The sequence below is a fragment of the Pipra filicauda genome, unplaced genomic scaffold, assembly GCF_003945595.2.
Source record: "Pipra filicauda isolate LSUMZ 115617 unplaced genomic scaffold, ASM394559v2 scaffold467_size714961_pilon, whole genome shotgun sequence".
NCBI lineage: Eukaryota > Metazoa > Chordata > Aves > Passeriformes > Pipridae > Pipra > Pipra filicauda.
The window spans coordinates 132,393-160,315 of NW_024104606.1; the positions used below are offsets into that span (position 1 = coordinate 132,393).

The window sequence follows — 27,923 nt, forward strand, 5'->3', positions numbered from 1 at the left end:
CCCGGCAGTGACAAACACTCCACAGCACACAATACACATTTAATGCAAAACTCAGATGAAGTATGAAATGCTGATGAGCAGTCAGGCATACTCTCCATGAGCACTCACTGCAGAGAGTTTTCTCCTGGATAGAGAGGTGCCCCTCAAGGTGGGGGAGCTCATATGCCCAGGGACAGGGAGAAGAGGAGCTGACCCTCGCTAGAAGACACTTGCCAGTGGAGCAGGCAGGATCTGCCTGCACACAGCTGCCATCCACAGGCAAGGAGGGAGCAGCGGTGTTAGAGGAGCTGTTTGCACTCTGAACAGCATGCACCAAAACCCAAACAAGCTGTAAAACAGAGCTGATTCCTTCCACAGCTCCCACGAGCCTCAGAGTGACTTGGCAATGAGTGAGCAGCTCTGCAGCAGAGTCACACGAGCCCAGGGAAAGGCCAGTGTTGCCATTTTTAGTTTAGCCTGAAGGAGCCCATCACATGGGCTCAGCTCATCTCCAGCACCACAGAACCAACAGCAACGAGTCGGAGCAGGGGGGAGCTGGGCACCTCTTTTAATGAGGGTTCCAGTGCGCAGGCACAGGGGAGAGCTCAGCTCTCACGGGGCAGATGCTCAGCTCTGCTCTGGGAATCCATGGGACAGGTACATTTTGCTGTAACAACTCTTCTCTGGACTGCAGAAGTTGCTCAGCCATGGCGGGAGCGGAGTGAGGGACAGCGCCAGGCTCCACGGCACTCTGCTGCCAACCACCAACTTACTCCCTGGCTCAGCTCTAGACTCCCACTGCATCACCCAATGCAGCCTGCGGGGAAAGGAAAAGCCGGAGATCACCAGAGCCCGAGGTCACCCCCTGCAGCCACTTCCCCATGGGTCTAGGCCATGTTTGTGCCAGGAAAGCAGCCAGGACCTCTGGCTGAGGAAGGAAAAACCTCTCTGTTGCACCCACATCACCTTGGCTTGTCCCAGGAGCAAACACGTTGGCGCTTCAGCACTTGTGCTTGGAAGTGGAGCAGCACAGCTACCTGTTTGATCCTCACTAGACTCTGGTTTGAGTTCTCCAGTTCCCTGCATTCAAAAACCCACCCGGCACTGAGATCTCAAGGTGCTCCACAGCAAGATGTCACAGGGCACTCACTGCCCTGAACCGAGACTGGCAGCCTCGTCCAACCCTTCCCATCACACCCCAAGGGGCAGGGGGAGAAGGTCTCTTACAAAGTATATGTCTGTGACTGGCACGTCATCTTCATCCGAGGCCTGGCTGGCTGGCTCCGAGGCCTGGCTGGCCGTCTCCACCTCTATGGTGGCTGTGGATGCGACAATGGCACAGGCTGAAGAAGCTGCCTCTCTGCAGGGGGGAAAGAAAGGACAGTTTATTCACTGCAATCAGAGCAGGAGTGACCCAAGACTGATTTACTAAACAGCTGAAGACGCTGCACTGTCACATGCAGAAAGGTGAGGTCAGAAGTAACCACACCCAGCCCCACCAAGGTGTCTGGGGGAGCACCCATCTCTCCAGGAAAGCTGGAGCCCAGCAAAGCCTCCAGCACAAGCTGCCACAGCCCAAACCCCACAGTGTGGGCTCAGCAAAGCTGCCCAATACTCCGAAACACTCACTCTTTGTCTTCTTCTTCAGGAGCCACGATCTCAACGTCACACTTGGGCTCCAGCTCCACACTGATCTGCTGCTCCTCCTCGACCCGCACCTCCTCGTGTGACCTGGAAACCCAAGAGAGACAGGCCCAGAGGCTCAGCTGGGCATGAGTTATGCACAGCCCTCAATTTTAGGTCAGCCTGAATCAGTCCTGAGCCAGCCCAGCCCCTCATGCAGCTCTGCCCCAGCACACAGCTGGGGCACCCTGGCACTGAGCTCCCAGCACAGACTGAGCAGCTGACTCCAGCTCAGAGGGAGCAGTCAGACCTGCCGGGATTGAGGGTTTGGATAAACAAAACCCCCGGGAAAAAGAGTCAGTCTTGGCAGATGTTGTGCTCAGGACTAACAAGGGGGGAAAAGAGGACAAGAGGGAAGGGGTTAATCAGCCAGTGCTGCAGGAAAGACTGGCAGTGTCAGATGGAGCATGGGAGGAAAGAGAACTGGCCTCCAGGGAAAACTTGTGTCCAGAGTTAGCCTGGCACAAGGCCAGAGCCTCTGACCTCTTCCAAGACTCCCAGCACACCGAAGCTGCTCCAGGGTTGACATCAGATTTATCTGCACACTGGAGCTGTTTCTGACAGTATCCACTTTAATATCTCATGCTATTAAAGTAATTTCTCGTGCCAGCAGGGCTGGCTCCATTGTCCCCATGGGAAGGAGGAGCAGGAGCCTGCCAAGCTGAGGGCACAGTGCTGGGGAAGGGCTGAGCTCCGGGTTCACTGACAGCACTGCCCTGCTCTGGGCTGGGTCTGGCTGGAGCCAGAGCCTGTGGGCAGCACTTCTGTCCAGCTCCATGCCAGGGAACTCACTCCTCTCTTCCTCACAGGGCTGGACTTCAAACCCAGAGTGAATTCCACAGCAGACCAGAATAACCAGAGGTGTGACACATTCTAGAGCAAATTGCATAAGTTTTTTTCCATCTCGGCTCAGGAATGTAAATTCTTGCTTTAATAACTTTGTGCTTGCACTGGCTTTCACCAAGGGATCCCAGAGTGCTCTACACAGGTCCCTGCACCCCCAGGAAGGGCACACGAGGCACCAGCACCAGAAAGGGAGAAAACAGGCAAAAACCAGCACGGCTGTGGGGGGTGGGTGGAGTTCTGGCAAATCTGTGACAGGTGGATCTACTCTGACCAACACACTGAGCTCCTTGAACAATCCCAGGACAGTCACTCTGATTCACCTGACCTGTTTCTGGATGAGCAGCCACTCCCTACAGCAGGTCCCTCCCTCCATGAGGTACTGGTGAGTATTTTGGGTGAAGTCCCTGCATTTGCCACACAGGTCCCACCACTGGGGCCTGGGTTTAAGTCTCCAATTTTCAGCAATTTCCAACAAGGGATTCTGCAGGAGGTGAGATGTGTCACAGGTCCCTGCCCTCTAGGGGCAGGAATTTACCAAGATTCAGTAGCATGCAGCATCCAGAGGTATTTTCATTAAGAAATACCACAGAAAGGGATTTTTTCCCAGTGTATGTGGTCTAAACTCAACAAACCACTCAAAGCTAGGAACAAGGGCAGATGTCTGTAACATGGTGCAAACTCTTGTCTTCTAAAATCCTTCCCTTCCTCTGAAGCACCAAACACTGATTGCAGGGAGAGAGGACATCAGCCTGTCTGGCAGCTCCTCTGGCTATGGCACATCCCAGGACCGAGTCTCTGATGTCATTTCAAACCCTACAACACCTACACAATGTCCTGGAAAGCCAGGGCAGAGCCAGCAGCACATGCAGGGTCCTCGTGCAGATCTTGCTGACATGGGTAATGGGGTCATTTTTACTGGTGTAAAACCATGCACAGTAATTCCACAATATGAGCCTGTAAATCAGACATCCCTCTGCAGCAGAGGATTTCTGTCCTCCCTTGCCCTTGGCTCTGAGCCACCACAGGAGGGGAAAAACCTCACAGTCCCTGAAAGTACCTCAAACCTCACAGTCCCTGAAAGTACCTCAAACCTCACAGTTTCTGAAAACACTGGAAGCTAATTCTGTGGGGACTGAGGGTGCTCAGTGCCTCACAATGCCCCTTCCCAAACTCACACCCACCTCGTCCAGGCCACAGGCAGATGCTCAGAGGAGGGATGTTCCTGCTATTGGGGTTTGCTTACTCACAGGGGACATAAAAGACCTTTCTTGACTCTGGTGCTGGCTGGGTGGGTGAATCTGGACAACTCTGTTGTTTCCCCTTCCCATCAAATAATGGTGGTATTTGCAAACCACTCAGGGATCTGCTTGTAAGGAAAATTCTGTGTAAGAAACGGGGATCGTGTGATTGCAGAAGCAGCTCAGTATCCTGCAGAGGACCATGCCAAAATTCCCACTCAGCCCTCCAGGAGATCTTTGCACAGCAATAAACCTGAGGTCTCTGTGCAGCAGAGAGAAAATGAGACAAAAAGAGATGAGACCCTTTTCTCACCTGCCATCCTGCCCTGAGGAGTGTGTGCGCCTCCTGCAGAAAGAAAGCAGAAGAGAAGAGTTTGAGGAGCAATTTAAGCCAGAAATCCTGCACTGTCCCCAAATCTACCTTCCCACCCCATGAGGGAGATGTTCTACTTAACAGCTGACATCCCATCAAAGCTGTGTCTGCTTGCTCCCAGGAGAGATTTAATTAAAATCGGTCATTAGCATTCCAGAGCACAGGGCAGGCTGCCGGGATGCAGAGCATGGAGAGGAACAGCAGCCACTCGACTCCAGGGGGGGCAGGGGATGAGTGTCCTCACCTGTACCTGGGCTGCTCAGAGGTCTCCGAAGGGGATCGCTCGGGAACAGAGAGGGATGTGGACGACAGTGTCGTGGCTATGGAGGCTGTGGTAGCTTCTTCGAAGGAAGGAGGAGTGCAGGGCAGCAGGTCTGGCCTGCCTGCTGGCCCAGGGTGAGGGCAGGAGAGAGGCAGGAAGAAGAGATGAGTAGGTCAGACACCAACACCTCACCTACACCAGCCCTGTGTGAGGCTGTTCCACCATCAACCTGCACACCCACACTGGGACTGGGAACTCAAACCACAGACAGGCAGGAAGTTTAACTGGTCCATGAACTCAAACAGCCTCTCCCAAGGCATCCTCTGGAGAGAGCACCACTTCCAGCACGACAAGCAGGAAACAATGCCAATGAAGACACCTCACTGGTGACCAAAGCTGGATTAGAGGCTTGGATCACCAAGGATGAATATCCAAGTGAATTAAGAGATGAACTGAGTGCTCTGTGCCTTGCACAGGGAGCAATCCAACACCCATCCTCCAGCACTCAGCTGTAAATCCAGTCAAGATGGAAGTGACAGAAAGGCAGTACAGAACCAGGCCATTCCTCTGTTTTTCAGTGGCATGATGTTGCCCCTTATAACTGCCCAAACACTGTCATTGGAGTCCTGCAGTTCCCAGTCATCTCCCTCCCACTTTTTTTTTTCTATTTTAAAGGGTGGAAAATGCAACTTTCTGATGGCTTTTGGACTATGGCTGGTGGTGCCCATGGCAGCAGCTGCCCTGCAGCAGTGATGCAAGCGACCGTTTTTACTGCACACCCACACAGTGCTACAAGGAAGGGATTTGGTCTCCTTTGATGCAGAGGTGTCGCATCAAGTACCTGCACTCTTACTTTCTCCCCTGTCCTGGTCAGGTGGAGCACCTGCAAAGCACAGCAAGACATGCAATGAAGAGCTATCCATGAGGAAAGCCCTGCGGTCAGAGCACAGTGGGGGACTTGCGGAGAACAGGGGAGGATCCTAAGGAACTGCTGGGAAAGAGAGGGTGAGCACAGAGCCAGGAGCCCGAGCGGGACCATCACCTTCATCATCCAGCGTGGGGTAGCTCCTGGCTGCCCTCAGGTCATACTGAGTGTCGTCCTGCTCGGAGGTGAGCTGGCTGGCCGAGAACGCCGCGGTGGGACCGGCCGCCCTCACAGCCAGCAAGGCACTGCGCCCTTTCTTCGAGGGGGAGGACTTCAGAGCTGGGGGAGAGGAGGGAGGGAGAAGATGGAACCACCACCAAACAGCTGCTGTCACTCCAAAGGCACCTTTCCCTTCACAGGATGAGGGTCTGCCCTCACACACACACATGGGGTCAGGCACAGGGACAGCTCCTGGGGAAGAGCCCAAGCAGACCAAGGCAAGCTGTGACAGCCTGAGGGCTCTGCAGTTCCCAGCTTTGCTATCTATCATGGAATCATGGAATGGGCTGGGTTGGAAGAGACCTTAAAGCCCATCCAGTCCCACCCCCTGCCATGGGCAGGGACACCTCCCACTAGACCCATCTCCAAGCCCCTCCAACCTGGCCTTGGACACTTCCAGAGACAGGGCAGCCACAGCTTCTCTGGGCAACCTGTGCCAGGCCTCACCACCCTCCCTGGGAAGAATTTCTTCCCAATACCCCATCTAACCCTGCCCTCTGGCAGCGGGAAACCACTGCCCCTTGCCTGTATAAAAACTTCCCTCTCCTCCCTTTTTCTAAGCCTCCTTTAGGCCCTGGAAGGGGCTCTCAGGTCTCCCCAGAGCCTTCTCTTCTCTGGGCTGAACACCCCCAGCTCTCTCAGCTCTATCACACTGGAAAACCCTGCTCAGGCTCCAGCCCAGACTCCCCACAAGGGCTGCAGCAGCAAGGCCAAGGTAAAGCCTCACAGCAGCTCCCGGACTCGGTACTTACAGGAATTCTTTCGGAACACCGTGTTGGTCATGAATTTGAAGAATCTCTCTGCATAAAAGCTGGGTCTGTGTACTGACACCGTGTCCTACAACAGCAAGAAACAACTGTTTAATTTTAAAATGATCCCTCAAGGCAGAATTTCTGCAACAACCAACGCAGTCTTTTTATTCCAACATTTAGCACTGACAGAGCCCTAAAATGGAAAGGCTTAACTGAAATGCTCTGATTAATGCTATAAATAACCCTGAAGTGTTGCCTCTGATTGCATTTAATTATATTCTTGCTGTGATTTTATAATGGATTTTGGTGATTTTATTCCTTTGTAAACTTCCTGGATTTTTAAAAAATATTGGCCTGATTGTACACATGGTATTTCTTCTGGCTTTGCTGGCTGCCATTCCAAGCACACCTGGATACCTTTGTGTGCAACACAGACACCCAAATTCAGCCAAGGGTCTCGTACATTTGAAATATTTTTGTTTAAAAGAGTAAAACAGAAGCTCTCTCTGCTTCTCATGTTTGAATGTGCTCCCATGACTTGGCATCTCCGTGTTTCCTTTGCCACATTATTTAGGGAAGCCAGGAGATGCAATGCTGAAAAAACAGTTTCCACATCCAAGGCTGTTCTTTCAGAAACACACACCTGGCTGCTGCAGGAGAGAGGCAGCAGGGAAACATGGGAAGGGATTTATTGGCAGAGAGCTTGTTGAAGTGGAAACAGCCTGTCACCAAAGGAACAGCACAGGGCTCCTCCACACCCCCAGGAACACACACACCTGTGCACTCCTGGTGTCACAGCGAGGAGGAGAGTGACAGATGGGAGCAGGGGAGGAAAGCTGGGAGCACGACAGCTCAGCATGTGAGGAGGTGGAGTGAGCAAGGAAACCTGACTGGGAATAAGTGGCACCACCCCGCTGTGCAGGCATGAGAGGCAAGAACTGCTCCTTTCATCAGCTGTAGCTGTGCCAGGTCAGGCACTATAAATAGCCAGGTAATGGCACCAGGTAATCCTGCCGAGGCCTGGCCAGCTCCTGCCTCTGCACAGGCACTCACCCCATCATGGACAAGGGCCTTCCAGGTGTGTTCTAGTTTCTTGATGAACCTAATTCCAGGGGAGAAGTGGAGAGAAAAAGAAAGAGGCAGATTCAGGCATGTACTCTGTACTGTCACCTTTCATACCCCAACAGGGAAGACCCCTGAGCTGCCAACGATTCCTCTGTCACCAGGACTGAGCTTTCCTCCAGCACCTCCAGAGTCAGGCCAGGACTGTCGGGGAACACTACAGGGAAGGAGGAGCTGGGCTGGAAGAGGTGCAGACAATAGCCTTCCACCCCTGGAGATATGCTTCCCATACTGAGATGGGAAACTTCTTTAAGAGCAACTCGTCATCCTGGACAAATGGTTGAGTGTCCCCAGCTGTTCTAAGGACAGCTTGGGGCAGCCTGTCTACTCCTCCTCACTGACTCCAGGAGAGGAAAACCTCACTGCTGTCATTCAGTATTGAAAGAGATGTTACCACCCTGAAAGGACAGATGCCTGCCAGGTTACCCACCTGTATGACTGCAGGATATCTATGATTCCTACGTGCAGCAGGAGACGCTCTCCTTTGCCGTTCACTGCTGGGATCCCTCCCATCCTGCAGGCAAAGCACAACTTCAGTGGGTACAACTTCAACCAGAGCTCCTGTAACACCCCAGCCCTGGGGAAGGGCCACAGCACCCCCACAAGGGGCTCTGGTGTGGTGTCAGACACAACCCAAAACCTGCGGGGTCACTTCGTGCACAGCCACGGGAGCTGACCCGGCCTGACCCCAAGTGTCCTGGGGTCACTGCCTGCGTGGCCAAACACCACTGTCACCACTGTCGTGTGGCACAGCCCTGCCTGGGCCACAAAGCACCACGGAGTTTTTTCTGTGCTACTTTATTCTGGGGATCAGGTTATTTATCAGGTCATTTATCAGGTCAGTGAGAGCTGTCTGCCACTAGGGCAGCAAACCCTTAAGGACGAGGGTATTTCCAGTCCCATCCACACAGATATCATCCTGCCAAAGGTGCAGCAACCACCAGCACCAACACACAACCAAAGCACGTGGGCACCAGGCAGGCCACTGCAAGTAATGATGCTGCATGAAAGACTGGAAATGCCACAGTATTATCTTGGCTCCACCAGGACAGATCCTCCTTCAAACCCAGAGCAGCTGGTTTCAGACAGCAACAAACAGCAAACTCCACCATTCCTTAGCAAGCCTGGTCCACAGAGCCTGGGATACAGGCACAGAGCCCCCGATGGGGCACAGCACAGGACAGGTTTGGGGCAATCCCCCCAGCTCCAGCAGTGACTCCAGCACTTGGCTACACTGCTGTCTGCTGACCCCGCTGGGATGGCCTCAGGGAACTGCCTGGGATTCCAAAGATGGCAGTGATGGAGAACAAACTCCAAGCTCCTGGGGACAGGCTGATCCCTACTTCGGCTCCAGTATTTGGGCCCTGAGCTAGAACTGAGCTTGTGTCTCCTCCCAAATCACAGGTGGACGTTTAGAGGCTGTTACACAAGCTGAGAACCTACAGCCTGGCCTAAGCAGAGAAACTGCTGTGAAGCCAGAACCTTACAGAACTATCTCCCAGCCCAGCTTCCCCCTTTCCCATTGGCAGCACTTCCATAACCCCAGGAGAGCTGCTCCTTGGACCAGCTCCTGTGGGCCTCATTAGGGATTTCCCACTCCAGCCTGCCCCCCTCCCCTCCCAGCAGCACGAGTGAGCCGAGGTTTCACCTACGTGTCGTCGGTGTCTATGGCCTCCCCCCGGGCAGCCCCTCCCTGGATGGACTCCATGGCTGTGGAGTACAGGGCCTTCTGCCCCACGGGCCGCTTCTCATCCGACGTGCTGTGGGCTCCCTCGGCCAGCTGCTCCCGCTCCTGCTGGTCTATGTTATGAACCCCAAGCAGGAGGCTGTAGTCCATGATTTTAAAACTTTCCAATACCTATGGGTTAGTGTTGAGTTTAAGAACAAAGAATAAACTATATCAAACCAGCAGTTCAGATACAGCACAGATCCCAAAGCATGGAACAGCCCGTCCACATTCCCACCAACAACTCCTTTGCCAGAGCCTGAAAGTTTCTGAGCCAACAGTCACCTCTGGGCTTGACTGCACAGAGTTTGGCCATCCCACAATTACCCCAAAGGGCTGAAGACTTGCAAACAACATTTGTATCTGCTGCACACTGATTGGGAAAGAGTATTTAGTTCCAGCAGAGCAGCTACAAGTGGAGCAGGCTGCCAAAGTGTGATGCACCAGGCAAGGGAACACAGCCTTGGCCCACAGAGGCTGCCATGAGATCCAACTCCATGGCTTGGCTTTCAGGGAGAAGGGCAGGAGAAGGGATTGATCCTGTTCTGGGGTTAGCAGATTAGCAAGGTTCTCAATCACTGCTCTTCCTCATGCTTGAGAGCCACAGGGCTCCCTTACCCTGCTCCCCAAGCTGCCCCTTCCTTACCAGACAGTCTCGCTGCAACGTCTTCACCAAAGCACTGAAGGTGTCTGCATCCAACATCAGGCCCTCGGGCATGTCTTGGATGAAGTCCAGATCCTTGTACGTAGGGCTGGACTTTTCTTTTTCCTTCTTGGATGCCCGGCGTTTGTAGGTCGAGCCTTTGAGGTCGAATTTCAGGTGCATTTTCACCACCCGAGGCAGGATGTTGTTCATCACGACCACGCGGATGTTTTTGCCCCCGGACTGAACACAGTACAGTCCGTAAAACTTGGGCAGCAGAGTCCGGGGGTTCTGGTTCAGATTCTGCAGCAGGGGTGGAAAAAAGCGCAGAGGAAGGTCAGTTGGGCAGAAAATTCCTGCTCTGCTCACCACAAAGCACGTCGACGGGTCTTGGAACAGCTGGACTTGGGGCTCTTTGCCTAGAGATTTTCTGAACTTTACAGGGGCTCAGTGTACACATTTGACAAACTCCTGCATTTCAAGTGGCTTTAGGACCTGAAAATACAGGGACTGAGATGCTCAGCGCTCTCTGGGCAAATCACCAAGTCCGGAAATTCCCTGCTTTCCCCAAGAACACCAGCTAAAAAAGGGAAACCAAACAGGGAGAGAAATAAACACAATAAGTGGGAGCTTCAGGTTTAAAAATAACAGCTCTCTTGATCTCTTCACGAGTGTCAGAATCAAGAGCTGTTCTCTGGCCCAGAATAAACCAGGGACAGGATTATTTTTTTAAGCAAAACAACATAAATGTTCTCCTCCTGTTGCAGAGTTGCTTTATAAAGCAGTCAGCCAGAGAGCACGGATATCCTGCTTTGCTAGCATCCTTTTTTAGGCAGCAGTATGATTAGGAATGACATGACAGGCAGGATTTGCTTGTTCAGCTTTGGGCACGTTTGGGAAGGAAACAGAACATCTCTGCACACTACAGCAGGAAGGACAGACCTGACAGGTTCTGACAGATGGCAAAAGCGTGACTGCATTAACATTTCATTCTCTTGTCATCTCACCTACCTGGGCACATCAGTGAGCCCTCTTTGAGAGGGCCAAAAGCAACAGAGGCAGGTAAACCAAATGCAAACAGCTTTAAAGTAACTCAGGATGAAAGCACTCTGCTTCCTTTCCCTGATTCCTTCGATGTGGATGGTTCCCCAGGAACAGCACAGCAATCAGGGGTAGCACCACAGAACCCACAGACAGTGTAATTCTACAACAGGTAGCTCAGAACTCTGCATCAGACAGGTAAGTTCAGTTTAATTCACTGACTGTCTGCCAGGGAGACTGCAGAATTAACAGTGCAACTCCACTGCCAGTTCAAGCCCCAGGAATGTGAGTGTCACCTGCAAAAGCAAGTGCCTGATTCACAGAATCCCAGATTGGTTTGGGTTGGGAGGTACCTTAAAGCCCATCCAGTCCCAGTCTCTGCCGTGGGCAGGGACACCTCCCACTGTCCCAGGTTGCCCCAAACCCTGTCCAACTGGCCTTGGACACTTCCAGGGATGGGGCAGCCACAGCTGCTCTGGGTAACCTGTGCCAGGGCCTCCCCACCCTCACAGGGAGGAATTTCTTCCTGGCCTGGCTGTCTTTTAGACACAGACACCCCATAACCTCTCTCCCTTGGGTAAATTTTCCTCAGGAAATACTGAGTGAGAAAAGGATTCTCACAAAGCCAGTGTAGGATCACATAAACCCACGGCACCAGGCACACAGATGGAGCAGCAGCATTGCTTCCCATGCTTCTCCTCGACATCTCCACAACAAACAAATCCTTAGGTGGTTCTAACTGAACTTCAGAGCCCTCATTCATAAAGCTGGAGCCTCCAGCACAGTTATGCAGGTAGACAGCTCCTGATTTCTACACCAAAACAGAGGGTTTGGGTCCAATTTACTGTCACCCAATGCAAGTCTCTGGGTCTCAGTATCTTGCTTTGCCAGGCCTGAGGTTTAGGCAGCAGCTCTCTGCAGGACTGATGTGCAGTGCTGGCTGTACTATGGGGCCCTTCAGCTTGGAACTGCAGCCACTGGGAGCCAGGACAACCAGCAGCTGCCTTCAGAGTAACTGCCAAACAGAAGGAATGGGGGAGATCCAGGGCCAGCAGTGGTTTCCCCACAAAATCAAGGTGGTTATTGCCTGGAGAAAAGAGGCTCAGGGGGACTTTCTCACTTTCTCTAACTCCCTGACAGGAGGGTGGAGCCAGGTGGGGGTCGAGCTCTGCTCCCAGGGAACGAGGGACAGGACAAGAGGAAACGGCTTCAAGTTGTGCCAGGGAAGGTTTAGCTTGGATGTTGGGGGAAATTCTTCACAGAAAGGGTTGTCAAGCATTGGAACAGGCTTGGTGGCAGAGTCACCATCCCTGAAAGGGTTAAAAAACGTGTGAATGTGGCACTTGGGGACATGGTTTAGTGGTGAACATGGTGGTGGTGCTGGGCTGATGGTTGGACTTGATGATCTTAAAGGTCTTTTCCAACCCTACCAGTTCTATGATTCAACAGCCATCCCCAAATCCAGGCTGGGACAGATACGCAGTGCCAAGTGAAGAGGAACAAACCAGTGCTGGGAAAAGGACGCCCAGAAACACACATCTGGGAAGCCATTTTGAGGCCAGAACATGCCTCCAAGCCATGCCACAATTATCTGCCTCACGTTTACAAATAATCAGCAGAATTTGTGCTTCTGGGACTGGCTTTGTGACATGCTGTTAACTCTGTCCCTGGCATGGGGACAGGCCACAAGACACTCAGGGGAAGGACATGCCCTGTGAGATGCTCTGGACAGAAAAGCTGCCAGGACAAACTCAAGCCAGGTCTGAGGTGCTGGGTGATACACACCATGTAGTAGCCAGGAAGGAGCTTCTGTAGGAATTCAGCTTCCTTGTGCATCACAGTTTTTATGATGAATTCATCGTCGCTGGTGACGTAGAAGAGGGAGCCGCTGGCCCCGGGGTTGGACAGCTCGATCAGAGGCTCGTTACACAACGAATACTGGGGAGGAAAACAAAAAAAGGTGAAGTTTTATTGCAGATTGAGTTCTACACCCTCAAGGGCCTTCCCCTGCATGTTGTCTCCCTGGGAGATCAAGGGGTAGCAAAGCTCAAGTGAGAACTATTTTCATTACAGGTTAGGTCTGAGCAGCCGAGCTGATGGACAACTTACAATTAGAGACCAAGATTACAGTTCAGAGCATCCCAACTGCTCAGACTCCAGCTAATCATGTGCTTTCAGGAACATCCAGCCTTCCTAATGACATCTTATCTGCTCCCATTGTGCCTGTGTGCACGTATCACAGTCAGGCTCTTCCAGCACATCACCGCACGCGCAGACGGACACGGGATTTTAGGAGACCAGACAATCTGCTCAGGGAACCACATCTCACTGTGCTGGAGGGAACACCACGCACTGGCTGTTCTCAGCAGCCTCCCCTGGCCGTGTGCTCCCCTGTTCCAGAGGATTTTTACAGTCACACCTCACCCCCTCATGTGCTGGAAACACGTGAAAAGTCTTAGCCGAGGTGTGCAGCCAAGGGGGATCAGCTCTGTGCAAGGGAGCTGAGCTGGGAGGACATTTCTAGCCATCAGGATGCAAACAGAAGGTCCTCAAACGAGGACATGCCCAGGAGCAGGGGAAAAAAAAAAGAGAAAGCACAAGTAGATGGACTTTGCAGCTCAGTGCCCACCCAGGTATCTGTGGGGGTCAGGGGGGTTCAGGGCAGGATCACAGAGCTGCCCAGCCAGAGGTGAGGTGGGGAGAGGGAGGTGGGGGGAGAAAGGAGCTGATCAGAGCAATAAATTAAATGTTCATCATTATGTACTGAAAACAGCTTTCAGCCCTGCACAGACTAACGATCCAAGACTTGATCAAGTTAATCATCTCATGCATAATTAAAGGCATTTGCCGCTGTGGCAGGCAAGAGACAATCAGGGGAAGCAGAAACAACAAATCAGAGCTGTGACCTTTGCAACTGAGGCAAGGCAGGCTCCTTGCCCTCCCAAGTCCTGAACTTGGCTGGCACAGGTGGGAATCACCACTACCCTCACACCAGGCACTGGCACAGGTTTGTTTCACTGGCAGGTGTTCAGCTACAACCACCCCTGTCTACAGGTGAAGTCAGACAGAAAGGGCTGTTCCAAAAGGGGAGGGTGTGCACTCATGGATGCGTTTCCTTCCCCAGTTCACACAGAACAGGACGTCACATATAGGCAAGGGCCCAAATTCAACCCCAGTGCACTCCAAGCTTGTACTCCAAGGTATTTGAAAACCAGCCTTTCCAGCTCTGAGGAGCTTTCAGAGCACAAGAACAAGCTGTGTTTTATTCCGTCTTTGTAAGATGATTAAAATAACTACATTCACATAGCTCTCAAGTGAGTACACAAGGAAAAATTCCCATCTTTGTCCTCAGAGCCCCAGGGGACATTACAGGGTCGCACCCAGCAGAACACAACTCCTTTGGCTTGTAAACACAGTGAGTTATTGTTACCACAAGGACCAGAGAGGGAAGCCCATTGCAGGGTTTACGCAGCTCACACTGCGTGCAGGTCACTGCTTCCCTCCAGCAGCTGCCACTCAGCAAACCCAGACTGAGAATCAGGCAATGGGTTGGGTTGGGAGGGACCTTAAAGCCCACCCAGTCCCACCCCCCTGCCACAGACAGCGACACCTTCCACTAGCCCAGGTTGCTCCAACCCCATCCAGCCTGTCCTTGGACACTTCCAGGGATGGGGCAGCCACAGCTTCTCTGGGCAACCTGTGCCAGGGCCTCCCCACCCTCATGGTAAAGGCAGATAAATGAGGAAAGACAGAGAAACCAAAAAATACATCCATACCAAATAATCATCTGGACGAATCCCAAAGAGCTCTCGGAAGTACCGGAAAGCCACCGGGGCGTAGGTCTTGAACCTGAAGTCGGCGTAGTGGTGAGCCGGGGTGAGGTTACTGCCCTCGCTGCACAGAACACACACAGGGCCTCTGTTACCACTCACCAGACACCTACAGTCACACCAAGACTGCCCAGTGTATTTAAGGTGAACTGAGCCTTGCAAAAAGACATCTCTGGAACAACAACCACCTCGCGTCTGCGGCAGGACAACAGGAAAACAGGTTTTATGTTATCTGCCAAAATCTATTTCCAGAGAGTGAAGGAACAGCCACTTGCCAAGGAGAATATATTTACATAGAGAATATAGCTTTTATGAGCTTTGTTTATTCACAGTTAAAGAGCTCCCAGAAGGAGTTTCTTCCATCTCAAACATTGTATAATTTCATGAAAGAAATTCTAGATGGACAGGTAGAAAGATGAGCACGTAGGAAGGGTAACAAACTCGAGCACCCAGTACTGCTTCCCTGTGCTTCCCTACAAGCCAGTGCACTGCAGAATCCAACACTTCCCACTGTTCTGTTTGTATGTCATGGTGCAGATTTAAAACATTCAGAGCATCCAACTCTGGTCTAAAGACAGATGGAAGCTCTCTTGAAAAATCAGTGAGAAAAAGAAATAACTCATCTGTTTTTTTCTTTTTCCCTTCTCCTTTACCTTGGGAAAAAAATGCTCTCCACCACATAGAAGTCCTGCATCAGGACATCTCTCTCTGGCTTGGAGCTCAGATTGCCCACAGTATATCCAATCCCCAGCTGGATGGCCCCCTTCAGAGTGGATGACGTGGTCTGGCAAAAGGAAAAGAGCAGTCAGTGAGCATTTCACAGGAGATTATGGCAATAACATCCCCTGTATTTACAACACAGTCATGTCTGTGACTTCTGTGGGGTTGTCTCGGGCACTACACACTGCTAACCAAGTTCATCCAGCTGCTGAAGAGAGGGCTCCAGGTTTGCCGTTTGCATGATTCTGCTGTCCAGGGGTGCTGCGTAAAATGTCAATCAGATTGGTAACTATTGGGCCCCAACTTCTCTCAGTCTGTCACCCACACTTGGCTGCCCCCCCACTCCCCGAACCCAAACCTTTTTGTAGGTGGTTTCCCCAGAAGCATCCACGCTTCGGTGGCCAATCTTCTTTCCTTGGCCAGGCTGTCCTGGCACTGACGGTCCCTGCAAGGAGAGCACGTGGGTGAGGATCAGGGCAGGGGCTGAGCTGGCCACCAAGCACACCCAGAGCAGCACAGGCACAGGCACAGCCACGCTCCCAACAGCTGTACTGCACACAGGGATCACTCCACTGCCAGAAAAAACCCCTGCAGAGTGCCAACAGGTGCAACTGGCACCTGCAAACTTCACACAAGGCTGTTTGAATTATCCTTCCACCCCTCGAGAGTTTGAATAGCAACACTCCACCTGACACACCCCCACTGCTCCCTGGGCAGAGCCCTCAGTGAAGAGCTTGGAAAAGATCCAGCTGCCAACATCCCCTGGTGCTTGACTGTGGTTTCCCATTGATTTACAAGTGATGTATTAAATCAAACAGCCCGAGAGGTTTGTGCTTAAGAACTCCACGCCCTCAGGTGTCACACCAACACCTCACGCTTCACTGGAGAGATCAGAGGCAGCTGATGAGGACAGCCCAGCCCAGCCCTGCTCCCACTGAGATAATCCAGTCAGCAAGATCTCATCAGTTTGTAATTCCAAGGCCGAGTCCACATGGGATGAACCCCAGGAACGGCTCTTCCACAGGTTTTGCAAAGAGTTCACAGAAATGCTATAGGCTGCCAGCACCTCAGGGTGACAACAAACCTGCTCCTGTCCCCTTCTCCTCTCCTGCCTGAGTTTGCCAGGTCTTTCTTTGCTGATCCAGGAGGGAGCAGATCGTGGTGCTCCCTTTAACAACCCAATGTAACCATGTTTTGGGAAGTTCTGTGCAGCTCCTTTTGCAGCCCTGGGTGTAGGGACCCTCTACTCCATCACCAAGCAATGTTTCACCCACTCCCAGGCTCTCTGCCAGTCGATCCCAGTGGATCCCAGAGCCCAGCAGGCAGCTAGAACTGCTGGTGAGCCACCAGCACCATTTTGGGGTTTGCTACATTGCAGGACAGCTTTGGATCTTCCTTTGAGCAGCACACAGAGAGATCCAAGGTCACTTCCCAAGTGACCCTGTTCTATCCCTGTCCACTTTGAGAGCTGCACAGACCCAGCTCTGAACCAATGGCTCCAGCAGACAACGGATAATTTTGCTCAGACTAAGAAGTTCTTTGTGCTTTAGCTTTTAATCAAGAGCTTGCAGCTATTTCTGGTCAAACTGCTTGTCCTTCTTGTACTAAGGGGCAGTCTGAGTTCTCCTTCAAAAATCCCATTTCCTACCCTGTCTTATTAGCACATTGCTCCTGAACACTCCTTCTCCCAGCAGCTGGGATCAGCTTATCCTCTCCTTCAGCCTCTACCCAGCGTGCTGGATCCTGCTCCACACAAGCTTCAGCTGTGCCATCCTGCCTCACCATCATCATCCTGGCTCATCATCATCCTCAGATGAACAGACACAGGCAGTGGGAAGGGACAGCCATCCTAAAACTGCAGTGACAAAAGCCTCTTCCAGCCTCTTGCTCTGCCTGTGGCTGTTTCCAGGGCAAGGAAAAGTGGGGCTGTTGGTGCACTGAACCAAGCAACCAACTTCCACAGAAGCTGAGCTTTCTACTACACACATTTCTGGGGAGACAGAAAAGAACCAACTGTCGCATTCCTGGCAATTTTTATGGGAAGATTTTGCTATTCTTGTGTACAAATGCTCATCATCCCAGGTGAGGAATGGGAAGGGGGATGTCAGAAAATTTGATCAAATGAAAATCATTTGAACATGATGCTCTAAACTGAGAGTGTGGGCTTCAGGGAACAGCTTTCAGGCACAGAGCCTCCTACCAGATTCCCTGCTGCCAACTGTGGGGAGTTTTGCTCCAGAAGGTAACAGTGACTCAGAACCTGTGACCTGGAATATCTCTGAGAGAAGATCAGTCCCAGGAGATGTTCCCCTGTTTTAGTGCTTAACAAATCACAGCCTCCCTGACTCGCTCCCAGGAGTGGGTGAGACCCAACACAGAGCCCCTGAGATGCCCCAACACACAGATTCTCCTGTTACCACCTCCAGGTCCTGGGTGCCCTGAGCCACTGATGTACAGGCATTGTGGATCACACAGCTAAAAACTGGCCACATGATGGGCACAACCCCTCCACCTCCCCCCTGTGCCTGTGGTGATGCCAACACAGGGACCCTGAAGACCTGCCACTAATTTTATTTCTCCCAAATAACAGATATCAAATTTCCAGTCATCTCATATGTATTACAAAATCTAGTTTTGCTAACAAACAAACAAACAAACAAAACAAACCAAAAAAAAGCAGGCAGAAGTGTTTTCTAGAGCTCTGTGTTCTCATTTTTCCACACAGAACTGTCAAGCTCAGCTTTACAAAGCTCACCTCAGTTATGGCTGTCTTCTTTGGGGCCAGACCTGCAGAGAGAAGGGAAGAGGATCAGGAAAAGTAGGGACATCAGGAAAAAAAACCAACCCAACCACCAAAGCTCCAAGAAAATGGCCCAATGTCTTTTCAAGCCTTTAGAGCATCTGGCTTTGCTTGGTTTTCAGCTTCACTAGTGCAAGAATCTGAAGGTACAGGAGTCACCCAAACAATTTCACATTCAGAAGCACAAAAATGCACATTTTTTCCTAGTAAAAGCATTTCCTAGAGGCTTCAGCAGAGAGTTCTCACAAAGCCCTGCTGCCCCATTAAGCAAAGGGTCCACACTGCACTGGAGAGTCAGCCTGCACAAGCCCAGAGAGACACTCCTGAAGCTGCTTTCCAGCCACTCAGTAGGCACTTGACAAACTATATTGATAATTGAATCTATTTATAGAATCCAGTGTCCAAATATATCACACAAATGAACGCATCATTTATCTTTCCTGCTGCCTTGGGAGAAGCCACCGCTGCTGCATTACAGCCAACGGTGAAAATCAGGGTTTTGCCTCAAGCTCTCAGATATATAATCAGAGCTGGAAACACAGGCCAAACCCTCTGACACGAGGACATCTCCCTTTCTTAAGAAGTGGCTTAATTTCACAAGAGACCACTGAGTGGAGCTTTGAGTCTTCTACTCAAGAGGGGTATCTACACTCAAACTGGGGGGAGGTCCTTCTCCAGGGGGAGTGGATGTCCTCCTGCCCTCCTGGCTGGAGAGTAGGAAAAGCCCCAGAGGATCCAGACAAATTTCTGCTGCTTCAGCATCCCCTCCCCATTTTGACAATGGTTTACCTGGGGTACCTGCTCAGCCCCAGCAAAGACAAGCAGCGATGCTGCTTCAGGGCTTGTTTCAGAAGGAGCCTGAGCAAGAAGTTGGGCATAACTTCAGTACCTGAAGGGGCTCCAAGACAGCTGGAGAGGGCCTGCAGTGACAGGACAAGGGGGAATGGCTTCCCACTGCCAAAGGGCAGTGTTAGATGGGACATTGGGAAGGAATTCTTCCCTGGGAGGGTGGGGAGGCCCTGGCACAGGTTTCCCAGAGCAGCTGTGGCTGCCCCATCCCTGGGAGTGTCCAAGGCCAGGTTGGACAGGGCTTGGAGCAACCTGGGCTAGTGGAAGGTGTCCCTGCCCCTGGCAGAGACTGGGACTGGATGGGCTTTAAGGTCCCTTCCAACCCAAACCATTCTGGGATTGGATGATAATGGGAGCACGATGTTCTGCAGATGACAACACCACCAGGGAAGGGTGTGACTCAGTTACATTTTGGGAAATATTTCAGACGCTGGGAAGCGAATAAACAACAAACCCAGTAACATTGTTCTGTTTTAAACTGTGCTCCCAGTGCCCAAGTTCTGCATCAGGAACAGAATGGCAGGACTGCAGCGAAGCTCTGCAATCCCACTCCCTGCGCTGCACAGTCCCAGCTCAGGCAGGAGGAGGGCACTGAGTGGAGCAGGATCCCAAGGGGGCAGAGCAGCTCCCCCCTGTCACCCACCTGGGCCGGGTCCCCTCAGCCAGCGGGGTGTCACTGACACGGGTGGGTGACACACCACGAGTGACGTGACCCTGTCACTCCTCCAGCTCTCCAGGACCGTGCCAGCACATGGCTCAGGACCACTGTGAGCTCCAACTGTGATGAAAAATTAGTTCTTTGGCCTAAGCCAACACAATTCCGTGATTTTTGAACAAAACGCCCCGCAGTGGCCTGGAGAGCAGGAAATAAGGCACTAAGTGAGCATTTAGCTAATGAACTTTCAGGACACGAGCTGGAGCAGCAGCTCCAGACCACTGGGGAATCCAAAAGGGGAAATGCTGCTCCAGATTGAACACTGGAAATCGCTGGGAACACACTGTGGCCAAGAGCCCCAGGCCAGGAGAATGTGCTCTCCTGCCACGGCTGCCACTGCTCTCCCACCGCACTAATCTCGTTTCTGCACTTTGTCACAATTCCAGAGCAGGAGATTATCTTTAATTTTGTGATAATTACCACAAGCTGCTTTCATTCCCAGCTTTTAAGTGTCTGCTGCTGTACACGTACCAAATGTGGAATCAACACCAACCATCCGCAGGCAGGAAAGGTACCGGAGGTGAAGAACCACAGATCTCCAGGAGAAACGATGCCTGAGGTGGGCAAGAGCACCCCCAGCAAAACCTCCCCCAGCCCACACCAAAAATAAAAAAAAAATCAGCTCTATAAAATCAACTTATCTAGGCAGAAAATGTAAAAATCTTCCGCTGGCTCCTCCGTGCGTGGCACGCGGCCGTGCTCGGCTCAAACGAGCTGACAGATGGCCTGGCAGAACCTGATTTAACTCCAGCTCCGGGGGTTACAGAGCCACGAGACAGCGCTGGGGTTTGCGGGAGCTGCTGCGGGAAGTTTTGACACTTAACGAGATAATTGAAATGATTCTTATCCGATTTGGTGCGGCTTAGCCGGGGCGTGCTCAGAAATGTGATGGATGAGCAGCTCCGGAGGGGAAACCCTGGGATGAAACCCCAACTTTCTGCCCTGCCTGCAGCCCGTGCCTGGGCTCTGCCAAGCGCTTCGAGCACGCTTGACCTGCTGCCTTCAGTTCTGTTCTCATCTGTGCACGGCTTCGAGTGACCCTGTCCCAACCCTCGAGCTCCTAGAGAGCCTCTGAAAGGAATGCTTCAGTTTTGGATTCAGCAATTCCCATCTCGGATTTAACTTCTGGGTTTTTTCCATATTTCTCTGTTCACAGGCCATCCCCACCACGGCACTGACACCCTGCAGGACAGGCAGGAAAACCTCTGCACCTTGTCTGACACAGGAAAGGGCTCTTGAGTTTCAGCTCTACCAGTCAGAGGAGCAAAACCCCCACAGGATGAGGGTAGTGAGGCCCTGGCAAAGGTTTCTCAGAGCAGCTGTGGCTGTCCCATCCCTGGAAGTGTCCAAGGCCAAGTTGGACAGGGCTTGGAGCAATCTGGGCTAGTGGAAGGTGTCCCTTCCACTTCCTTCAAAACCAGCTAAGGCAGGTTGACTTGCCAAAGCCCTTCGTTATCAAAAGAGTCATAAGAGGTTTCTGTCTACTGGAAAGGAATTTCTTAAGACAGTTTACAAAAATCCAGGATAAGCCTCGTTTAAGTTCACAGAATCCTGGAATATCCTGAGTTAGAAAGGACCCACAAGGATCACGGCGTCCAACTCCTGGCCCTGCACAGACACCCCAGCAATCCCAACCTGTCCCTCAGGGTGTTGTCCAAATGCTCCTGGAGCTCTGGCAGCCTTGGGGCCGTGCCCACTGCCCTGGGGAGCCTGGGCAGTGCCCATAAGATCTAATAAAGCAGTTTTCTTTATAAGACAGGTGTATACACACACACATTTATAAATGGTAACTATTTGATCCTTTATGATGGCCTAGAGAAGTCAAAACAAATCTGAATAACCAATAGGTTTATCTGGACTCCTTTCTAAGATCAAAACTGCTGCAGTATCTTTAATAAAGCTTCACTTTATTAAAGTGTTTATGAGGATATACAACGTGACTGCAACTAAAAATATGTGAGAATATAAATGCCACATAAGCTCCTCAGCAGGAAGCTGCACCAGCAGGAGTCCCCCAGAAATCCAGCACACCAGAGACCTGCAGTTTGCCACTTGTTCCCAGCCTGATCTAGTGGAAGGTGTCCCTGCCCACGGCAGGGGATGGAACTGGATGAGCTTTAAGGTCCCTTCCAACCCAAAACATTCTGGGATTCCATGAAATCCTGACACATTTCCCGAAGGAGATCTGTATCTCACTTTAGACTTTCTCCATTGAGAACAAGACAATGTGACACACCTGAGCAACCCACCTGGACGACAAGGAGAGGTGGAGGCTGTGACCAGGACACTGCAATTCACTGTTCCATCAGACCCCTCAAACACAGACCTGCCCAGGTAATGCCTTATGGGCAAAATCAAACCCAAGACTGCCAAGACAGGAGCTGTGGAAGTTAAAGGCTCCACACGTGAGTTACAGTTGAAATACAGAGAGAAAGGCTGGAAATGAAATGCATCCATCAAAAGAGGCAGCTGATACTGCCTGTAAGGGGTTGCTAATAGGGACAAATTTAAAGCAAGGGGGAGTGGGGGAAGGCAATTCAGCAAATCAGAGAATGGGTTGGGTTGGGTTAAAGCTCATCTTGTCCCTGCCATGGGCAGGGACACCTTCCACTAGAACAGGTTGCTTCAAGCCCTTTCCAACCCAGCCTTGGACACTCCCAGGGATGGGGGAGTCACAGCTGCTCTGGGCAACCTGTGCCAGGGCCTCACCACTCTCCCAGGGAACAATTCCTTCCCAATCTCCCATCTAACCCTGCCCTCTGGCAGTGGGAAGCCATTCCCCCTTGTCCTATCACTTACATACCCTTGTCCAAAGTCCCTCTCCAGCTCCCTTGTGAGCCAGAAACACTAGAGTTGGGAAGCAGCCCTGGAGCCAGCACAGCAGCCAGTCCAGCTCCCTGAGGGGCTGGCACGAGCATCAGGCTGTGTCCAAAGGGAGAGGCAAAAGCAGCTCTGAATTTCTTCTCATACCCAACACGTGTGGCTCCAGCTCCCAGCACTCAGAGCCGGCAGCACAGGGCAGTCCTGGAAGGGGAGGAGACACCACAGGAAGCAGGAGCTGGACTCTCAGCAACCCCCTGGAGAAGGCAGCTGAGAACAACCTGCCCTTCCCAAGCAGACAGGATCACCTCCTGCTGATCATTTAACACATCTTCTTCCCATAAACCAACACAATTTGATTCAGATGAGAAACGTCAAGGAAGGCACAACACTAAATAAAAATTCAGGGGTTTTGCCCCCTTAAATGTGGCATCTCTTGGCAGAAAGAGCTGCAGCTGCTCTGCACCCTGGGCATGGATCGCTGCTCCTGCCATGCAGAGAGCTTGGAGAAATAATACAGAAATAAAGCAATCTGAGATAAATTCTTTTTGTTATATAGAACCTACATATAGCTTTGCCACCTAAATGTATCCGTTTTTCCCTGGAGCACTGGTTGATTGATTTTTGGGATCATCCACATCAAACTGGTGCTGATTGAACCCATCCCAGTCTCGCTCCAGCCTGGTTCATCCTGTCCACCCCTGTGCTCAGGCAAGGCTGCTTCCATCTCTGTGGGCAAGGGAGGAGAGACCCAGCTCTGAGGCATCTGCAGCACAGGTAGCTCCACATTCCTCAGGACACTTTAGCCACCATCAAAAGTCCAGCAGCTATTTGCAGACAGAAATGCTGGCAGCACTGGGAAGCATCCAAACTGGGCTACCAGGAGCAGCCAGAGGTGAGTAATCCCATTTAATCCCACCTTGGCTGCCCTGCTCTCCTCCCTGTCCCCTGCTCGCCGCCCACACTGGCTCCGTGCCTTGTTCCAAGCACGCAGGAGCCACCTTCGCTCTGGGGAGGGAAGATGACATTGGCACACCAGGATCTGCTGCCCCAGCTCCATGTGCTGCACTCTTCCCATGGCCTTTGTCTTTGTTTATCTGAGCAGAAACTTTGGTGACAGGGATGGCAAGGCTTGTCCAAATAAATGGCTCGTACAAATGGCTTATACAAATTAAGGGAAGGAGTTTAACGTGCCAGCTGGGCAGGCCAGGGCTCTGGGGCACTGCTGTGGTACCTGCTGACAGCAGTGCCACCACTGATCCCTCCTTTCCACCCTGGGCAAGGACAAGCTCTTCCATTAACTGGAGACAGGCAGGCAGGTGGGAGCCCCAGTCCCGCCCCAGCCACCCCCTCAGGTTTCTGACTCCCCAGTCCTGCCCCAGCCACCCCCTCAGGTTTCTGACTCTTCAGTCCTGCCCCAGCCACCTCCTCAGGTTTCTGACTCTCTAGTCTTGCCCCAGCCACCCCCTCAGGTTTCTGACTCCTCAGTCCTGCCCCAGCCACCTCCTCAGGTTTCTGACTCCCCAGTCCTGCCCCAGCCACCCCCTCAGGTTTCTGACTCCTCAGTCCTGCCCCAGCCACCCCCTCAGGTTTCTGACTCCCCAGTCCTACCCCAGCCACCTCCTCAGGTTTCTGACTCTCTAGTCTTGCCCCAGCCACCCCCTCACGTTTCTGACCCCAAGACTCCCCTGGCAGGACTCCCCAGGGATCAGCCACTGATCCTGTATTCTACAGCCCAACTCGCCAATCAAAGCAAACTTCCAGCTTATGGAGCATCAGCACTGCCAGGGACTGCCACAAAGGGATGATGCTGCAGTAAAGGCACCTACCAGCCCTGTTTATTTTTGGGTTTACGCAGAAACTCTTTCTGCCTCAGAAATAAATCCATTTATCCCAGCTCAGGGCAGAAGATGAAGATGCTGGTGGGGGGGTTAACACATCCCTTCCTCATCCTCAGCTGCCCATGTCGCTGCATCTGGGGGGCAGCATCCCGGGTCCAGCTCTCCTCGGGGAGCTGAGCCAGGCCATCCCCATGCTGGAGCGTTTCCTTGACAACTCCCGGGAAAAGCGCTTACTGCGCCCAAGTCCAATTACGGCGAGGAACGAGCAGGACAAGAGCAGGGAAATGAAATTTAAAAAGAACTGATTTGTTTTCTTGTTTCAGATCAGCTGCCTGTAGGAAGAAGGGACAATTTCGGAGTGCTGAGCCCAAAGCGTGTGACACGGTGACAAAAAGCCCAACAAGAATCCCATCAGGAGCAGCACACAATAGCTGCCACCCGGCAGCGGAACAGGCTGCAGCCGCTCGGCTCCGTAATTATGCAATCCAGTGGGATGTTCGGGCAAACATCTGTTCCATGGGAAAGGTGCAGCCTTATCTGAACACAGTGTTCCTGCTCCCTTCCACGCTCCGGTCACAGGAGGATTGGGGAGTGGAACACACACGCTCCCCGGCACGTCCCCTGGGGGCAGCGGGGGCAGGAAGGCGAGAGGCTCCCAAGGTCACGCACCCGGCAGTGCCTCTTCCCAGCCTCTGGCTTCTCTCCTTATTACAACCTGCAAGTCCAAATCTGCCTACCAGCATTCACAACAAAGCCTGGTCGGGATTAGAGACAGCAAACATGGCAGCAGGAAGCGTCACCTCTGCAGGACAGAGCCAGCTCTGCCCCGTGACGACACAGAGGTGCCACTAAAACCACGACGCCAATTTAGAGCGAGGCTGCAAAAGGCTGAAGGACTTTGAAGCTACATTCCTCACAATCATCCAGAACAGCCAGAGCAACATCCAGCTGCTCCTTACCTTGGCTCAGGGGTAGGATAAGCTTCACATTCCCTACTAGAAGGTTCCAACCCACTGACTCCACTCACTGGAGCATCTCCTGGCTGCCCAGAGCTGAGGTTTGGCAGCAAGAGGACACAGAACCTCCTGTTGCCTTTCTAGTCATGTTGCAAAAACACTGGGGACCTGAACATAGCACATAAGCCCCAAGCAGCCCCTGGGACTCTTTCTGCATGTCCAGATGGAGTTTCCAGCTGCCACAACGTCCCAGAGAGTTGTTTCCCAACCCCAGGTCACAGAAGCACAAGACAGCAAAGGAACTAACTTCCCTCCTTCGTTTTCCAAGCATCCCTATCTCCCTGCCTGGAGGCTCCTGCTGAGAAGCAGGATCCAGGACCTGTAACGTGTCCTACCTCTGTGCAGGGAAGGATGCCCACCTCCATCCTCCATTATGCTGCTCTCCCAGTGCCACTAATAAAGAGGGAGAAGCTCGACCTGATTAATCCGAGGTTACCCTCTGCCTGCCACAGTCAGAACAGTTCTTCTGCCCCCAATACCCAGGGTCTGCACTGTGGCACAGCTCAGGACTTTGGATGCTTGGGGCTTAAGGTCAGCCCTCAGCATCTCCCAACCAGGCAGGGATTAGAGCTGCTGGAGGCTCTTCACCAGCCGACCTTGGCAAGCTCCCTTAGAAGTCGCTGGCTCTGCGAGGCCACCTGGAAGGCAGGAGCCAGGCACGGGACAGGGAATTGCTGGCTGGAAAAAGGATATATTCACTGTAGTCAACCCCAAAATTACTTACACTGATAAAGAGCACAGGATATTGTTACTGAGAGGGCAAACTCCTTTTAACTAGTGCAGGAGGATATCTTGGCACATCAGCTTGGCTCCCTTTCCAATATTCTTTCTCTGGGTATCCCAGAAAGGATCTCAGCCAGTCTGAGGAGAGCACTGGCAAGGCAGAATCATTGCAGCTGCTTGCAGGAGCAGCACAGCAGCTTCAAAGAGCGTTGGATTGCAGGCTGTATGAGAGAGTGACAAACCATCCCCACAATTTTATCTCTCACAGAGGTTTCTGCACCTCTGATCCAGGAGGGATGGGCCAGATTACTCATCACTTCCACCATTTAAAAGTGTTTTCCTATAGATCCTACCTCAAAGAGAGCTGACTCCTTGCTCATTCACCAGCAGGAATAATCCTAATCTATTTTAGTCTGAGAATAGAAGAACACAACTCAAGAAAGATATCCACCTCCACAAATTTTGTCTTCTGACCTTCTAAAACACATGTTGAACTCGTTACTACAGTCACAGCAGGTAAGGAAAGCTATCTGAAGTTTCCCAGAAACCACCTACCACAACACTAGGACACAGAGAAGTCACCGCAGTCAACACATCTTTAAACCCGTGGGATCCCAGCATCCCAACCAACAGCAATCTCCAAAGGGAAAACAGCTGCTCTGCCTGCAGGCCACCCTTCACACGTCATCCTGAAGATGCACCTGGATTTTTAACGAGTGGTGTATTTCCTGATTTACCCTGTAGCCAAAGCTGCTCGGCTAAATCCTCTAAAACTTAATTCCACTCTGGCTAATGTCACCTGACAGAGATTTTCTGAGGGTGCTCAAGCACTGGAGACTTGAAAGGGGATTTCAGTGCAGGGTTATGCACAACACACGTCACCGGAGATAAAGTCCTTGCACTCAGCCTGATGTGAGCAGCCAAGTCCTTCACCAAACACCTCCCAGTTGCCACAGGTGCTGCTGACAACACTGCAGGAGAGATTTGCCCCCCAACGCTGAGGACGAGGTCTGGGTGGGAGAGGAGAGGGGGACATCTGTAACTTCTACCTGTTTCAAAAACAGACATCCAGGCAAAAGCAGCAGGTTGAATTTCCGGGCCTGTTTCTAGAGTGTAGGTTTGTGATACAGCCCTCAAAGGGCACATTCTCTACACAGCTCAGACAGGGGTTTCAAGTTGACCAGGTACCACTGAAAATTAAGAAAACGTGCTCAGAACGGCAGAGCAGTGACACATCTTTGTTTAAGAGACCAAATGTTGGACTTGGTGATCTTGGAGCTCTTTTCCAACCTTAATGGTCCCATGATTCTATGATCTACTTCTAAATAAACCCAAGTTTTTGGGGATGTAACATGGAGAAACCCAAGCTCTCCAGGCTGCAGGATTGGCTCATCTGAGCTCGACCTGCACCAAGTGATCAGAGATTTCTTGGCCTCGTTCAAAACTCACTATCCCAACTCTGTTGCTTCCCATCAGCGTGTCCCCTGCCTGCCCCCCAGCACTGCACAGCCCACCCAGACCCTGCACACAAGGGAGCAGCTCTTTAGAAGCAAACTCTGCTCGATCCATTCCAGCTACTGCAAATCCTTCCCAGATGGATCCTGGGCTGCGTCAACCAGCAGGTTGAGGGGGTGGATTCCGCCCCTTTGCCCTGCTCAGGTGAGACCCCCCTGCAGAGCTGCCTCCAGGTCTGGGGCACCAACAGCACAAGGACGTGGAGCTGCTGGAGAGTCCAGAGGAGGCCACAGAGATGCTCCAAGAGCTGGAGCCCCTCTGCTCTGGAGCCAGGCTGGGAGAGCT

General features: G+C 52.1%; 1 protein-coding gene across 12 annotated transcripts in view; it reads right to left on the reverse strand.

Annotated features, from left to right (window-relative positions):
- The window catches only part of PIP5K1C (phosphatidylinositol-4-phosphate 5-kinase type 1 gamma), a 49,020-nt gene that overhangs the window by 5,668 nt on the left and 15,429 nt on the right, over positions 1–27,923 (reverse strand). For 2 of the 12 annotated variants that reach the window (XM_027742175.2, XM_027742173.2), the window contains exons 2-18: positions 18,115–18,146; positions 15,718–15,804; positions 15,552–15,620; positions 15,293–15,423; positions 14,586–14,703; positions 12,595–12,747; positions 9,772–10,071; positions 9,052–9,257; positions 7,830–7,913; positions 7,331–7,379; positions 6,278–6,362; positions 5,424–5,585; positions 5,223–5,264; positions 4,364–4,505; positions 4,060–4,092; positions 1,609–1,710; positions 1,207–1,339 (exon numbers count right to left, since the gene is read on the reverse strand). In XM_027742175.2, coding sequence (XP_027597976.1) covers positions 1,207–1,339; positions 1,609–1,710; positions 4,060–4,092; positions 4,364–4,505; positions 5,223–5,264; positions 5,424–5,585; positions 6,278–6,362; positions 7,331–7,379; positions 7,830–7,913; positions 9,052–9,257; positions 9,772–10,071; positions 12,595–12,747; positions 14,586–14,703; positions 15,293–15,423; positions 15,552–15,620; positions 15,718–15,804; positions 18,115–18,146 — 1,928 coding nt within the window. The other 10 variants (XM_027742178.2, XM_027742176.2, XM_027742171.2 and 7 more) reach the window with 9 other exon arrangements.